The 15708-nt window shown below is 43.9% G+C and overlaps 1 protein-coding gene across 1 annotated transcript in view; it reads right to left on the bottom strand.

Annotated features, from left to right (window-relative positions):
- The window catches only part of Fgd6 (FYVE, RhoGEF and PH domain containing 6), a 117445-nt gene that overhangs the window by 58847 nt on the left and 42890 nt on the right, over window positions 1–15708 (bottom strand). The window contains exons 4-5 of the mRNA XM_051139940.1: window positions 978–1045; window positions 860–890 (exon numbers count right to left, since the gene is read on the bottom strand). Of these exons, the coding sequence (XP_050995897.1) occupies window positions 860–890; window positions 978–1045 (99 nt within the window). The remainder of the gene's footprint in view (window positions 1–859; window positions 891–977; window positions 1046–15708) is intronic.

Genomic DNA, 15708 nt, shown 5'->3' with positions numbered 1-15708 from the left:
TGGTGAAAGAGGGGAAGAGAGTGAGAAAGGAGAGGACTTGAGGGCTAGAGGGGAAGGAGAGGCAGGGAGAAGGGACAGACAGAAAGAGAGAGGGAGGCAGGCAGAGACAGATCATCAAATGTTCAAGGCAAAGTATGTCTTTAGCTAAAAGAAGTATTGGATTTTAGCAGTTAATGGCACACAGGTGAGAGATGTCTGGGATATTTGGGATAACCTTGGCAAAATATAATCAAAACAAAGGTAACACTAAAAGCTACAAACAGTTGTTTCCTAATGGGTCTGTTCAAGCTGTGAAAATGTCTGTGTCTCAAGTGTATCTGGGAGCTGTTAAGATTAGAGAAGAAAGGGCCCCCAAAGAGACACCACCATTAGGAGTGCTGAAGATGTAGTTGGGTGGTTTAAAAAAAAGAAGACGATGAAGAAAAGGAGGAGGGGAAGGTGAAAGGGAGGGCAGGGGTGGGGGTGAGGGGTGGTGGGGGGAGAAAAACATAGGATGAGGGCCAAAGGGAGGAAAAGGAGGAAGGCGAGAAGGAGGACACAACAGCAACAGGCACCACAGCTCATTTATTATGAAGAAATGGAAAGTGCCGAAGACATATTGTCAGAAATCATCTACATATATCTATATGCAAATGAGAAACAGATATTTCAGAAAATGCTTATTATACATATACATATAATTTATAAATACGTATTTAATTTATAAGTATATAATATTTTATTACAAATTTAAATACAACCAAGCACTAGAGAGCACATGTGTACAATTTATTGGTTAGCATTGGTAAGAACCTTTGGGGTAGGAAAAGAATAGGACTGGGGGATAATCTTAGATTTGAGAATATTATCAGATACTTACAATATGCAAAAGTTTTAATACATCCACAAACCTGTAAAGGAAAAAAGAAAAGCAGTAAATTTTTTTAAAAAGCCAACTGTGGAAAAGCAGTCTTCTGAACTGTCAAGCTGATACCTACACTTTCTCGGAGCTCATGATCTCCTTGGCAATATGATGAACTTTGCTTTTCATCCCAGTATCTTCATCCTGAAGAGAAAGAGTGCAATGAGAAAGCATGAATTCACAAAACGGGATCAGCTGTGAGCTGGGCAGACATGCACTTTAGCTCTGATCCTTATATCTTCTATTAGCATACAATTCACAATGTACAATACCTCAGAGGCAGACACGGGCAATTAAATAAGACAATAAACCATAATACAGAGGTAGCTGAGAGAAATCACAAGTGGGATTGGGGGACACACACCTTTAATCTTACCACTTAGAGAAACACCTAGATCTCTATAAGATTGAGGCCAGCTGGTATACAAAGTGAGTTCCAGGCCAGCCAAAACTACATAGTGAGACTCTTGCATCAACCAATCAATCAACCAACCAATCAACCAACCAACCAACCAACCAACCAAATGAACAGCATCAAAGGCTCAAAATGGAAATGTCATATCCTACAGAGAAAACAACTAGGAGTTTCACAATAAGCCCAGTGAGGTCATGTATATAAGTAATTCCAACAATCAAGAGACTTGCTGCAGGAAGGTGGTGAGTTCTAGGCCAACTCAGACAACACTGCAAGGCCAAGTAGAAATAAATAAATAAAAGCACATTCGATAATACTTGAAGTTATGAAGAACTATTAATGGGTTGTGTAAGTCAAATGACTCTAATTCTGAAAGCATAGTGTAATCAGAGCAAAGATCCGACATCATCCCAACGCCACCATCTTTTAATTATTTATTAGTCTGAGCGTTACTTATCCCATCAAGGACAAAAACTGCACATGTCTGGGAAAAAAACGAAGATGACTTGGAAAGCGCAGCTAACATTTCGGTGAGTTTGTTGTTGTTTGCAGGGGACAGGCAGGAGGAGTTTACCTTATGTTCTCTGAAAGATCTGAAATCACAATTCCTTACTGAAGAGGGAAAAAAAACCAGTAAGTAAGGAAAAAGGAATTAAGGTGTGTGTGTGTGTGTTTTGTTTTTTTTGTCTTGTTTTGTTTTTTGAGACAGGGTTTCTCTGTGTACCCCTGACTGTCCTGGACTCTCTTTGTAGACCAGGCTGGCCTTGAACTCATAGTGATCCGCCTGCCTCTGCCTCCCAAGTGCTGGGGTTACAGGCGTGCACCACCATGCCTGGCTAAGAATTAGGGTATTTATATCGGGCAAAAATTATAAATGAACAAGGCTGGAGATGTAATTTAGCAGTACTAGTCTGCTCAGCACACCGGCCGTTAAACCCCCAGCAGAGCACATGTGTATGTGCGCACAAACATGCACACGCACAAACATAAAAATTAAAGAGCAAAACAAAAAACAAAAAAAGTAAAGAGCAATTTCCACAACTATGAAAAGGGAAAAGCTCCAATACTTCTGTAGGAAAACATTAGACCCCATTTTATAAAGATTTTTTTCTTCCCTGTTGCTTTGTTGTTTGCATTTTCTCCAGCATTAGCAGCACCGAGACAGTTATTTTTGTGCTGCTTCAAGAATCACTGGGCAAGGAAATGCATCAAAAGTCACCATGGCAATCCACTAGTTGTTCATTCATGGGATGACACTGGGGGCGGGGCCAGTGATGTGTTAAAGCAATGGCTCTCAGAAATAGCCTTCTCTACACGGAAATGGTGCAGCATCCCAGCAGATCTACTTAGCCCTGTGACCGGTGTGACAGCTCAAAGTAGTAGCTTAGTTCTTTATTTTTTAATTTTTTGTGCTACTGGGTATCAAAAGGTGGGGGAGGGGAGGGAGCTTTAGCATGCTAGGCAAGCATTCTTCCACTGAACTACACCCAAGCCCTTTCTTAGTTCTTGAATTGGTTTTCATGTGGGTCCAGAATTCCCATGTCAATACAAAGGTATAAAATAAACATGGTTTTAAAAATGAGTCAGCTCTCGGGGAGAATACATATTAGTGACAGTTCAGGCTTGTGACTGTATTCTGTACATACTTTAAAGTCCTTTTATTCCCTCAATTTGTTGTTTCATGTTTGAGATAGGGTCTTGCTGTAGCCCACACCGGCCTCAACTCTTCCTGTTTCAGCTACAGTCACACCTCGCCCTGAAGGGTCATCGTACTGAGATTTGGGGTTTTGTTTGTTAGTGGCGAGGACCTATCTAAGGGGTACTGCACATGCTAGGTAAGAGCTCTACCATGAAGCTTACATACTCAGCCCCCTGGAATCTGGATATGTATTTCTTTACCTTTATTTTTATGTGTGAGTATATGTGCATCAAGCGCATGTAGGAGCCATTGGAGGCTAGAAAATGGCACTGGGTCCCCTGGAACAGAGTCAGGGGCAGTTGCAGGCTTCCATGTGGGTGCTTGGAACTGAAACAGGGCCCTCTACAGCAGCAGTAAGCATTCTTAACCACTGGGTCACCTCTTCAGCTCCAGGAATTTTCATTTTAATTATAGTCATGTAAGTTAGATGCATTTTTAAAAATTGCTTTTGAGACCAATTAGATCATAAGTAGTGGTTGTAGTCATATGGGCAGTTCAGACACAGGAAATATATACGGTAAGAGCAGAAGACACACGGACAGTGAATATTTAAAGTTGATTAGTAGAGGGGTTGGGGGTAGGGGTTAAACTCAATAGAAGAGCATTTGCCCGGCACGCCTGAGGTCCTGGGTTTGATCCTCAGCAATACACCTAAAACGTATTGTATCGTTTTATCATGGGGCTGAGAGATGGCTCAGCTAGCAAAGTGCTTGCTATGAATATATGCAAGGTTGAAGATACCTGAAGAGGGGGGGGCAGGTGTGGTGTTGTGCACCTGTGACTCGGCACACATGGAGACAAGGGAATCCCTGAGTTTGCTGGTGAACATGTCTAGCTATAACACTGAGCACCAAGCAGGATCAGTGGAAGACCCCAAAGAGCAACTGGGAAAGACACCTGACATCTTGGGTCTCCATAGACAAGCACGCATGGATGCACGCGCGCGTGCGCGCACACACACACACACACACACACACACACGGGTAAAATGAAAAACTACTGTAGTAAATATTGCATCATTTGTCAACTTCTGGTAGTAACCTTGACATATCTTCCCAGCATTCACTGCTAAACACACACACCCAGTATAATTAGTTACTTTCCTACCAAGATTTGACAAATCCAGCCATTCTGGAATATTTACATTAAATAGTCTTTTAGTGAAACAATTTGTTAAATAACACACTAAAATTCTCTCTTGTTCTCCAGAACTCACTTTTTTTTTTTTTCTTAAACCAGAGACCCGTGCAGCTCAAGCTGGACTCAATTTGCTGTATGGCAGAGACTGGCCTGAAACTCCTGGTCCTCTGGCCTTCACTTGCTGAGTGCTGCTGGGCTTACAAGTGGGTGTGACACTAACAAATAATCCTGCAAATTCCCTGTATTTGTCCCTTCCATGTTTTCTTTTATTACAGAGGAGTTTGCACAGGACACAAAGAAACCCTAACCCTTCCACTAATGCCGACTGCTGTGACAAAAATACTCAGAGGAGGCTACAACCCAACTCTTCATGAAAAGAATCTTTAAATGGCAACAAGTGATGGCTAACTTGGGCTGTCGGCCTCCGAGCCTGTGATAATGTCTGTGGAGCACTTCCTTGACCGGATGATCCACGGGGGAGAGCTCAGCCCACAGTGGGTGGTACTGTCCGTGGGCAGGTAATCCTGGGGGAGAAGAGGATAGGAACGGGAGCAGGGGAAGCAAGCCAGGGAGCAGCAGTCATTCCCTTGTGGTCTCTGCTTCAGTTCCTGCCTCCCAGGTTCTGACCTTGACTATCAGAGCTCGGGCTTCCCTCAGTGTGGCCTGTAAGCCAACTAACCCCATTCCTTCCGCACGCGGCTTTTGGTTATGTTATTTATCACGATGACAGAAGCCCAGCTAGGACGAGTGACAAACTCAGGGTACATAAAATGCAGTCTAATTAGCCTAGTGTGTTTTACCTTTCTTCTTTTCCCCAGCTCTCAAATTCTATTGCTAAAGGGACAAATGATGAATTTGACTTCTGTCCCTATTAATACCCACTTCTCTCTTTTTTTTTTCTTTTTTGGGTTTTTGAGACAGGGTTTCTCTGTGTCGCCTTGGCTGTCCTGGACTAGCTTTGTAGACCAGGCTGGCCTGGAACTCACAGTGATCCACCTGCCTCTGCCTCCCAGCGTGCGCCACCACCACCCAGCAACCCCCACTTCTCTAAGGCAGGCTCTTGAATGGTTAAGATGGATGGGTAGCATGAGGTTTCTTCTACTCAGCTCCCACCACTCTTCTTCTACTACATTTCTGAAACAGAAGCAGAGAGGCGTGGCTAAGGTACCTCGGGAATCACGTCCCGATTGTGCAGACCAGACGCCAGTCATGCACTGATGACTGCAATTGCATACGTGCATTCTGAGGACTCAACAAACTCATGCTTTCCTAATAGCATTATGCATTTCTCCTTATAGTTACACACATGTGACTATAAGGTTAATGCTAATGAAGTACATTGTATATTTTTAAAGTTAGAAATTCATTAAAGGGCTGGGAGCATAGTTCTGTGATGGGCAAACCATTTGAGATCCTACATTTGATCCCTAGCATTGTTTTCATCCCCCAACCCCTACCCCATGTATACAAACCCAAAAATCGAGATGATGTGGGGTAGAGAGATGTCTGAGCAGTGAAAAGCACTTGCTGGCCAGGTAGTGTATATTAAAAGCAAACAAACACCTTTAATCCCAGCAGGTATGAGGCAGAGACAGGCCAATCTCTGTGAGGTCTACAGAAAGAATTCCAGGTCAACCAGGGCTACATAGAAAGTTTCTGTCTGGGGGTGAGAGGAAGAAGACACACTTACTGTTCTTGCACCCACAGGGCAGCCCACAACCATCTGTAGCAGCAGTTCCAGGAGATCTATTGTCCTTGATGGCTTCAGTTATCAGGCAGAACACTCATATATATAAAATAAATCTTTCTTTTAAGGTGTAACTACTTTGGCATTTGCCTCCTATTTCCTTTCCACCTTTTAGTATTGATCTAGCACTGGAACTCTCTGCTCGGAACCTTGCTCTACTAGAGCCTTAATCAGATAGAACTGTGCAAAATGGGATCCTCCATAATTACAAAAATACACTATTCCTAGCAAATGACAGAAGTACAGACTAGAAAACTTATTTATACATCATTCTGAAAAAGTACTAGTATCCAGAATACACACACACATACACACACAAAACAAACAAACAAACAAACAAACAAAACCTGTGATAACTACGGGGCTCATCAGCTAAAGAGAACTTGTTCCTCTTGCAGAAAACCAGGTTCAGTTCCCAGGACCTATATAGTGGCTCACAACCATCCATAACTCCATTTCCAAGAGCTCTGACTACCTCTTCAGGTACCAGGCATGCATGTAGTACACAGAAATACATGCAGGCAAAGCACTTATACACATAAAATAAAAATAAAAATAAAAACTTCTGATAACTCAAACAACTCAGGTAGAAATGAGAACAAACATGTTTCACTGGAGCAGATGAAAAGAACGGCCAACAAGTATATGAAAATGTTTTGACATGGTTATGTTAAAGCTACCATAAGTAGCAAGCTAAAACTACAATAAGATACCTCACACCCACAGAATAGCTACAACTAAAAACAATCAAGTCAGGCATAGAGGCACAAACTTGTAAGGTAGGAGGATCAAGCAATGGAGGCTAGCCAGACTATACAATGAGATCCTGTCACCAAACAAACAAACAAACAAACAAGGCCCATCAGAACTCAGGGGGCTGAGGCAGGAGGATCTTGAACTGTAAGCCACCCTGGACTGTCTAGTAAGACACTCACTGTCTTGAAACACAAAGCCAGGAGTGTGTTGGCAAGATGTGCAGATACTGGGCCTTGCAGACACTGCAGGTAGGCCTGACAGCCATTATGTATTTTGATTGAGGTTTCTATAGTCTCCTAATATCATGGAGACAAAATTTATATCTCTATTTCTCTTGTTGGCATTTTAAGATAAATTTACTCCGTGTGTGTATCTGTCTGTCTGTGTGTGTGCGTGTAAGAATATCATAATGAGATCCATTATTCTGTATAACCAAAAAAAAAAAAAAAAAAAAAAAAAAGAAGTAGCCCCACTCTTCAAGAAGTGGACAAAGGGAATAATACCAGATAATACCCCAACTATGAATCTGCTGAGCACCTTATACGATTCCACTAAGGCCCAATGTGGAATCAGGGAGACTTCACAAAGAAAAAGGCATTTGACGACCTTCAATCACTGTAAATACTCGTTCCATGCATCACTGTAAATACTCGTTCCATGCTTGCACCCCAGTGCAGGGCTCAAGCAACAAGACAGGCCGACCACAGGAGCACAGAACCACACACAGCCACCTGAGACCTCAAGGCTCTCTAGCTGTCCCTGGGCTCCATCACAGATGTGCTCATCTCACTGAAGAAAGGTCACCCAAAATAAGTGTCACTATCTTGCATTTCCTCCATAAAAAATCCCTTAACTAGGGAAGGCCAACTCACAGAAAATATGAAACTGTCTCCACCTACAGAGCTAAATACAACCCTCTTTTTTTTCCCCTGAGCATTGCCACCCAAGAGAGACTTGCTCTACACAGTGACAACCAGAGTTCACAGTGCATCGCCCCCACCTTCACCCCTATGCACTGGATGGCCCTTCGCTGTGTTCTGCTTTCTGTGTGGCTCCCATAGACATAGATGTGTCTGCGTTTTCTCCAGTTGGTGTGCTTACGCAGTTTGTTTCACCTCACTCACACAGGGAGCCTGTAGAGGAAGTAAAAACTTCCTTACACTTGCCTGCACCTACTCATGCATTAATGCCAGACACCTGAATTCCTCTTTCTTGTCCTCAGTGCCACCTTGAGTCAACAGAGCCTATTAGTTCACCCTTATGAATATTTTCTCACCACTTAATTGATCCTTTCCTTAGTGTGTGTTAGACTTTCGACCCTTGACAAAACACCCAAGAGAAATGTAAAAGCAGTCTAATTGGGCTCATTTCGAGGGACTGGGATCAGCTGCTTGTATTGCTTTGGGCCTGAGGCAAAGGAACTTCTTGACCCCCATAACTGTGAGAAGCGGAGAAGACAAAATCTTATGCTGTGTCAAGTAACCTTTCCCTCTTTCTCCTACTCGCCACACCCCTTCCTTGACTCCTGCCAGACAGGAACTACCTTTAATTCCAAGAGAGCTGCGGCCTATCTGTCTCCTTCAATATCCCTCCTTTTGTTTTGGAATTCCCTTCTGGTCAAGAGCAGAGCATCTTTTGTAGGCTTTGAACTTTTTCAAACCTACTTTGCTTGGGATTCTTTAATGCTTATACCTCCCTTCGAACCTACCTACTCTAGGTAGGAGAGAAAAGAGGTTAACAGGAACAGGAGAAGTAGACCTTTTTAGACTCAGTTCTTTGGAGAGATTCCACTTGCATAGTCAGCAGGGTTCCAGCAGACCGATTAAACAACACACCAGCAATTCAGCAAAGGTGACTGCAACTGCAGCCACTGGAACTCGAGCACAGCTGGAACTCGAGCAACAACTGGAACCCGGAACCTCAAAGTGAACTGCTGGAGCAGTTCTCTCTAGGAGCTTTTCAATGAACAGCAAGACCAAAATACACACACACACACACACACACACACACACACACACACACAAACGCAAAGACCGGTTACTTTCCCAATGGACAAACATCACCCATTCTCTTACAAGTCTGTTTCCAGCAGAAAATCACTGCACACACTCACACAAGTCTGTTTCACACACCACACTTGGGATCAAAACAAAACATGTTTACATCCACTACAATCTTTCCTTCCGCGGAGAGGATTTCTCATTGCCATGTTCCATTCGCTCTTTAAGATGGCAAGTGAGGGTTTTCTCTTTCTGAAGGCTGCCTTGATGCTCTCTTCTGTCACCCTCAAAGGACGAGGTTACTCTCTTGTTCACATACTACTTAAAAGTATGTTCCTATTCTCTGTTGAAATCTCCTGCTCTCTCTAGTGTGCCTACTTACTTTGGAATCCTTCTAAATATACACGGAGGGCCTAATCCGCTGCTCGTGAGCAAGCGCATTCATGAGCAAGCAGATGTATACAAGTGGCTGTCACTTTCTTAGAATCTAAGACTAGAGCACATTATTTGATGTGTTACAGAACGTAAAAACACAAGCTCAAACTCAAAATCTGTGGCGCATATAATAAAGTATAGTGGGCTGAACTAAATACAAGAATCTGATCTAGGAGTCCCCATGGTTATCTATTTTGTCTGTCTTTGTTATTTGCTTTGTTTTCATTTTCTCATATTTTTTCTGTGTACGAGTATTTTGCCTGCCTGCCTGCCTGCCTGTGTGCCTGGTGCTTTTAGAGGTGACAGAGGACCCTGGAGTTACAGAGGGTTGTGAGCTATCATGGGTCTTCTGCAAGAACAAGAGTTTCTCTTCCCCTCTGAGCTGTCTCTGCAGCCCCTTGTTTTAATTTTTGAGCCAGGGTCTTACTGTATATATAGCTTTGCTTGGCCTGGAACTCACTACATAGATCATAGTAAACTCTAACTCATCGATTACACCTGCTTCTGCTTTTCAAGTGCTGAGATTAAAGGCATTCACCAACATGCTCCACCTGAGGTTTATTTTAATGGTGTGTGTGTGTGTGTGTGTGTGTGTGTGTGTGTGTGTGTGTGTGTGTGTGTGTCTGTCTGTGTGTGTGTGTGCGTGATGAGCCTCTAGTTTTGGGCATATATGTTTTGCATACATGAGCGCAGATGCTCAAAGAGGTCAAAGCTTCAGCTGTGAGCAGCATGACATGGGTTCTGGCTACCTGCTAGCAACCAACTCCAGCCTTCTACATGAGCATGCAGTACTGGGGGCATTATTCCTCTTAAGCTAGGAAAATTATAGATTTAAATAAAGGCATGTTATTAGAAAAGCAATCAATGGACTGTAGTCGCTGATTCAGACCCAGTGAGACAGGATGGAAACACACACACCTTGAGAGACCTCAAGAGGCCACGTCTGCTATCTCAAAACTTCTCAGCTCGTGAAACTGTATCACATTTCAGAGCAGACTGCCTGTTAAATAACATCATCTCCCCAGAGTGAGAATTGTTGTGGAAGTTGAGACACTCGCACAGACTAATAAAATCACATTGTCAAGGTCATGAAATAAGTCACACAAATTCCAAAGCAGAACCTTTGATCTGAAATCCAGTGATATGCTCTGATGTTTTGATAACAGCCCAGCTTTGTTAAGTTCTTAAGTGAGTTCTTTCGTTTCATATTGGCTCAGTACCAGTGATGTCCGATGACATTTTTCCGAGCGTGTTTAGTACTATTGTTAAGAGGCCTTCTCTGTCATACTCAAGGGTTCTACTTGCAAGAGATAAACTTTAACCGCAGGACATGTCCAAGGCACAGCTCTTTATCACTTTTACGTCAAAGACGAGGTGATATCAGGGTGATAACCTTTTCAGTCCCCACCCTTCTTTACAACAGAATCATCACAGCCTGTTTCCAAACGATTTGAAAAGAACAGAGAAACAAATAATTAGAGAAGTTGCAGAGTGAATGTTCTAACCACAAAGAAACAAAATGAATATATTTCTTTTTTTTATTACTTACTTATTTTATGTATTTATTTCCTCTGAGACCAAGTCTCACTAAGTTGCCTTGGCTGGTTGGAATTTACTGTGTAGAACAAGATGGCGTCAAATTTGCAAGAATGCTCCTGTCTCTGCCTTCCCAATGCTAAAGGCCATGTGCATGAGGTGCCATGCCCAGCGCATTTCTTTAAAACAAACATTTATTAAAAAGTGAAAGGATAATAAACTAAATTCTGGAGAATTTCCAGGGAGCCAGAGAGATGGCTCAGATGGTAAAGTGCTTGCCCCACGGGAGTAAGGACCTGAGTTTGGATTCCCAGCATCAACATAAAAAGCTGGCATGACAGCAAACACTAGCCTAGCTGCCCTGGTGAGTGCCAGATTCAGGAAGAGCTCCGATTAAAAAAGAAAATAATACGGTGGAGAACACTAGAGAAAGCCTCCACCCAACACTGACCCTTGGCCTCTATGTGAAAACACACACACACACACACACACACACATACACACACACACACACACACACACGAGTTTCCAAAGGGAATTAGCAAAGGGTCCCATGGCTTATTACTGTTCTCCAAACATGTTCTGTGGACATCATTTGGCTTCTGTGAATGATGAACCAATTTGTTAGCAGAAACAGACAGTAATGAAAAATTCCATATTGGAGTTTTCAAGCGGGTTACACAGCCTAAGATCCCCTGACTTCATATGAATCAAAGATATATGTAGGATATGGGGGCTTCTGTTGTTGTCTGGGCTGTTGGTGTTGTTTGTGAAGCAGGTTCTCACTTACAGCCCTGGCTAGACGAGAACTCACTGGCCCCTAACTCATAGACCTTCACCTGCCTCTGCCTCCCAAGTGCTGGGCTTAAAGGCACACCTGTCTGTTTTTATTAAATGCCATAAAATGTGGTTTTACTCTTTAAATAATTGAGTGGTTCTTTGTGACGTTGGGCCTGTCCAGTTATCGTCAGAAGCTAAATTTAGACTACTTCCATATCTCCTAAAAAACTGCTCCCCTGCCTAGTCACTCTTCATTGCTTTTTATGGCCAAATACTACTCTACTGTATGGAGATGTCACCTTTGGTTTTTTCACCTTTCAGCCAGCGATCACTTAGATTCTCTCATTTGGAGAAGTATTACAATGGTATGGCGCTAGAATCTACCTGCTGCTCAGGCCACAGAGTCTGCAACTGCCGTTCCCCTCTCAGGCACTGACGGACACCCTACTAAGACCTTGGGAATCGCGAGCTAACAGACTGGCAGCTGCCAGAACATCTGACCTGGGGGAGTTTATAGCCAAAGTGCATTGGTGGCCACCCAGCTCTTCCCCTTCCTTCCTCCTGCCCAGGACTCAGAAAGCCTGACTTCAGGCTTGTGCTGTCAAATAACCCCTATTCTCAGAAAAGTCACTTTAGCCAGGTGAGCCTTAATTTCCTCTATTCAGACCCCCGCCGTGCTGTCTCTGTCTCTGGTGGGGGGGGGCATAAACTCTCCTGAGAGCCCTCCACCACGTTGTTACCTGTCTGTCTGGCCATGACCTCAACAGTTCTTCTAATCAACTTCTTCCCCCATGGTCCACTTTACTGTCTCCTCAGACCCCCATCTGAGACTGTTCAATTATGAACAGGGACAAGATGAACTTCTCTTTGTTTTTTGGACAGGGAAACTAGGACTTAACAAAGTGAGTTGGTCAAAATCACAGAGCTAGTGAGAGGTGGGAACCCAAACAATTTCACCATAGAGACTATCCATGAAAGCAAAGTACTTAAAAACGTTCACTAGGCTACAGTGAGGCAGGGTAACGGGCTGTCTAGAAAGAAGGTGCTAACATATTCTATTGCAGCTGCTGCTCCAGATGAAGAGACACAATGTAAGTCCCTCAGAGCAGCTGAGAATTCTAAAGGAGACACATCATTGATGCTACTGCTACAAGTTAAAAAAGAAAAAAAAATGTTTCATGTTAACAATTAACTGAGTAGTAGTCACATTAAAAAACAAAAACAAAAACAAAAAACAAAATTAAGGCCAGTGGGATGCCTGAGTGGGTGAAGGTACTTGGCATATAAACCTAAAGATCTGAATCCAATCCCTGAAATCCACAGAGGAGAGCAAAGAAATGACTCCCACAAACTGTCCCCCGGCTTCTGTAAATCTGTGATGGTGCATGCACATACACACACCACGCACAAATGTGGGAGATAAAAAAGACAAAGATTTAGCAGGGAGATGGCAATGCGGCACAGAAGGACATGACAGGAGGGGAAGGCAGGCACAGAGACAGAGGGCTTTAGCAGTCTCCACTGACCGCAGACTAAAGGAGACCCTGCGGTGACAGAACATGATGCCAGGAAGAGCCATGGGACAGGACAGAGCCTTTATTTCTACCGTGCACCACTGCTGTCCCCAGAGCCATGTGGAGATAACTGCAGACACCACTTCCAGAGGCACTGGAAAAGCTTCAGGTGAAAACAACAAGATGAACCAGGAAAAGAGCGAGCAAGGTCACGCATGAAGAGAGTGAGTCTTGATCTTAATTATGGCTCCCACACAATACTACTTGAATGTTCTTTCTCAAACTCTCCACGGACTTTGCCTCTTTGTGCTCATTTAAATTCTAGCCCAGTACCACTTTCTCAGAGGCTTTCATCCAAAGTGGCCACTAAGGTTCCTAGCACATCGCTGTGATTCCCTTTGCCGCCTGGAAACACACTGTGAGCTCCTTCCTGTTTACATATTTTGATCCCTCTTCCTCCATTGGGCTGTGAGCAGCACAGAAGCACGGGCCATGGCCACTGCTAACCTCTAACACATGCTGATGCGACCTGGGATGTGAGGGGTATCCTAGACATACCAATAGGATCTGTGTCCAAGAAGCAGCACAGAGCTAAAGCACAAAAGGTATGGGCAAGGTACAGGGGCAGTTCCACGACAGTCCATAAACCCCCCTAGTCTGCTGTGTGTGTCTGTGCTAGTCACTCCGCTGTCAGGAGCTTTACAGATCCACTTGGCTTCATTTTACCAACAACTTCCAACAACCTGATTTGATATTTAATCCTGGTGTGTGTGTGTGTGTGTGTGTGTGTGTGTGTGTGTGTGTGTGTGTGTGTTGTCTGTTTTTGAGAGAGTGTGTTACTCTATAGCCCATTCTAATCTGGAAGTTACTATTTAACCCCAGCCAGCCTTGAACTCATGCCAATCCTCTTGCCTCCCAACTGCTAGAATTACAAATGTGTGCTGCCACGTCCAGTTTAGAAATTCTCATCAGCAGAGAACAAGTCATCAATGAGCTCGAACCCCATACTGGAAAAATAGTCTAGATTTTTTTTCACATATCAAATCATTTATAAGTAATATTTTGCTTTCATTTACAAAGTGGCATTCTTCAAACCAAAAAGATTAAGTAATTAGCATCAAGTTACCCAATTCATAGCTGGTTACCATTTTTTTTTCTCTAAGACAGGATTTCTCTGTGTAGCTTTGGCTGTCCTGTACTTGCTCTGTAGAGCTGGCCGTTCTTAAACTCACATTGATCCACCTGCCTCTGCCTCCCGAGTGCTGGGATTAAAGGCATGGTAACCAAATTTTTTTTATGTTTACTTATTTTATCATTTTATGTGTTTATATATTTTGCCTACATGTATGCATGTGCAGCACATGCCAAGATCAGAAGAAGGTGTCAGATCTGGAGTTGCAGATGGTCGTGAGCCATTATGAGAGTGCTGAGAATTGAAGCCAGGACCTCTATATAAGCAAAAGTGCAGTAACAGCTGAGCCACCTCTCCAGCCCTAGGACTCCAGGTCAGACACCCACACTGTGCCACTCATTTAAAGGTGAGAGCAAACTGAAACAGAGCAACAGGTTAAGCAGGGAGCATAGTGGACTAGTAAATTATGACAAGGAGTCAGGTGACAAGTGTTTCCCCCTTGGCTTGCTATACTGTGAGGATCCATTTTGTATCGCTCCAATACATCATGGGGACATTGCTGCTATGTTCGCTATCTCCCGCTCATCATACCCTATTCAAAGACACATGATTTCAAATGAAGCATATAAATGTTTATAATAAACTAAAAATAGTACAATGAATTTCCCTATCACACATATAGTCAGTCTTCATGCCTCTCAAACACACACACAAGGATGAACACATACTCACGTAACATGTACACACACTGGACTGTTTTAAGGATGGCTATATTGGTAACAGTGAGATAGTTAACACACCCTCTGTCAACTTGACAGGATCCAGAATAACACAGAAGACAGGCTTCAGGGGACACTGATGAAGGACTGCCTTGTGCTGGTCAGTCTTATGTCAACTTGACACAAGCTGGAGTCATCTGAGAGGAGGGAACCTCAACTGAGAAATCCCTCCATAAGATCTGGCTGTAGGCAAGCCTGTGGGGCATTTTCTTAATGAGTGATTGATGTGGCCCAGCCCATTGGGGGTGCCACCAGCCCTGGGCTAGTGGTCCTGGCAGGCTGAGCAAGCCCTGAAGGAGTGAGCCCTGAGCAGCACTCCTCAGCGGACTGTGATTCCGGATACATAAACAAAATAAAGGCTTTGCTCCCCACGCTGCTTTTGGTGTGTGTGTTAGTAAAGCAGCACTAACCCATGACAACCCCCACTGGTTAACTAACTGACGTGGGAAACCCACCTTAGTGGTGGGCAGCACCATTCCACAGGCTGGAGTCTTGGGCTGAATGCCAGGGGAAAGCAGGCTGGAAGCCAGCATTAGTCACACTTGTCACACTCGGCCCCTGCTGCGGTGACTTCCCCAGGCATGAGAGACTGCACCCTTGAACCGTGAGCCCAAATAAACCATTCCTTCCTTAAGTCTGTGTCTTGTCGGGCATTTTGCCACAGCAACGCGGAAAGTAACTAGTACAAGCAGCGATCTTTATTCTGTCCTGAAGAAGACGGCATCAAGTGCCACTGGGACAGCCCAGTGGGTGAAGACGCTCGCTGCCAAGCCTGCCAAGCCCAACAGCCTGAGTTTGAACCCGGAAGCCAGCCGGCAGAAGAGAACTGACTCCTGCAAGTTGCACCCTGACACTTCCACACATGTACCATGGC

The sequence above is a fragment of the Acomys russatus genome, chromosome 31 (assembly GCF_903995435.1).
Source record: "Acomys russatus chromosome 31, mAcoRus1.1, whole genome shotgun sequence".
Taxonomy (NCBI): domain Eukaryota; kingdom Metazoa; phylum Chordata; class Mammalia; order Rodentia; family Muridae; genus Acomys; species Acomys russatus.
Note: the sequence above shows the minus strand (reverse complement) of the source record. Positions and strands in the feature narration are given on the sequence as shown.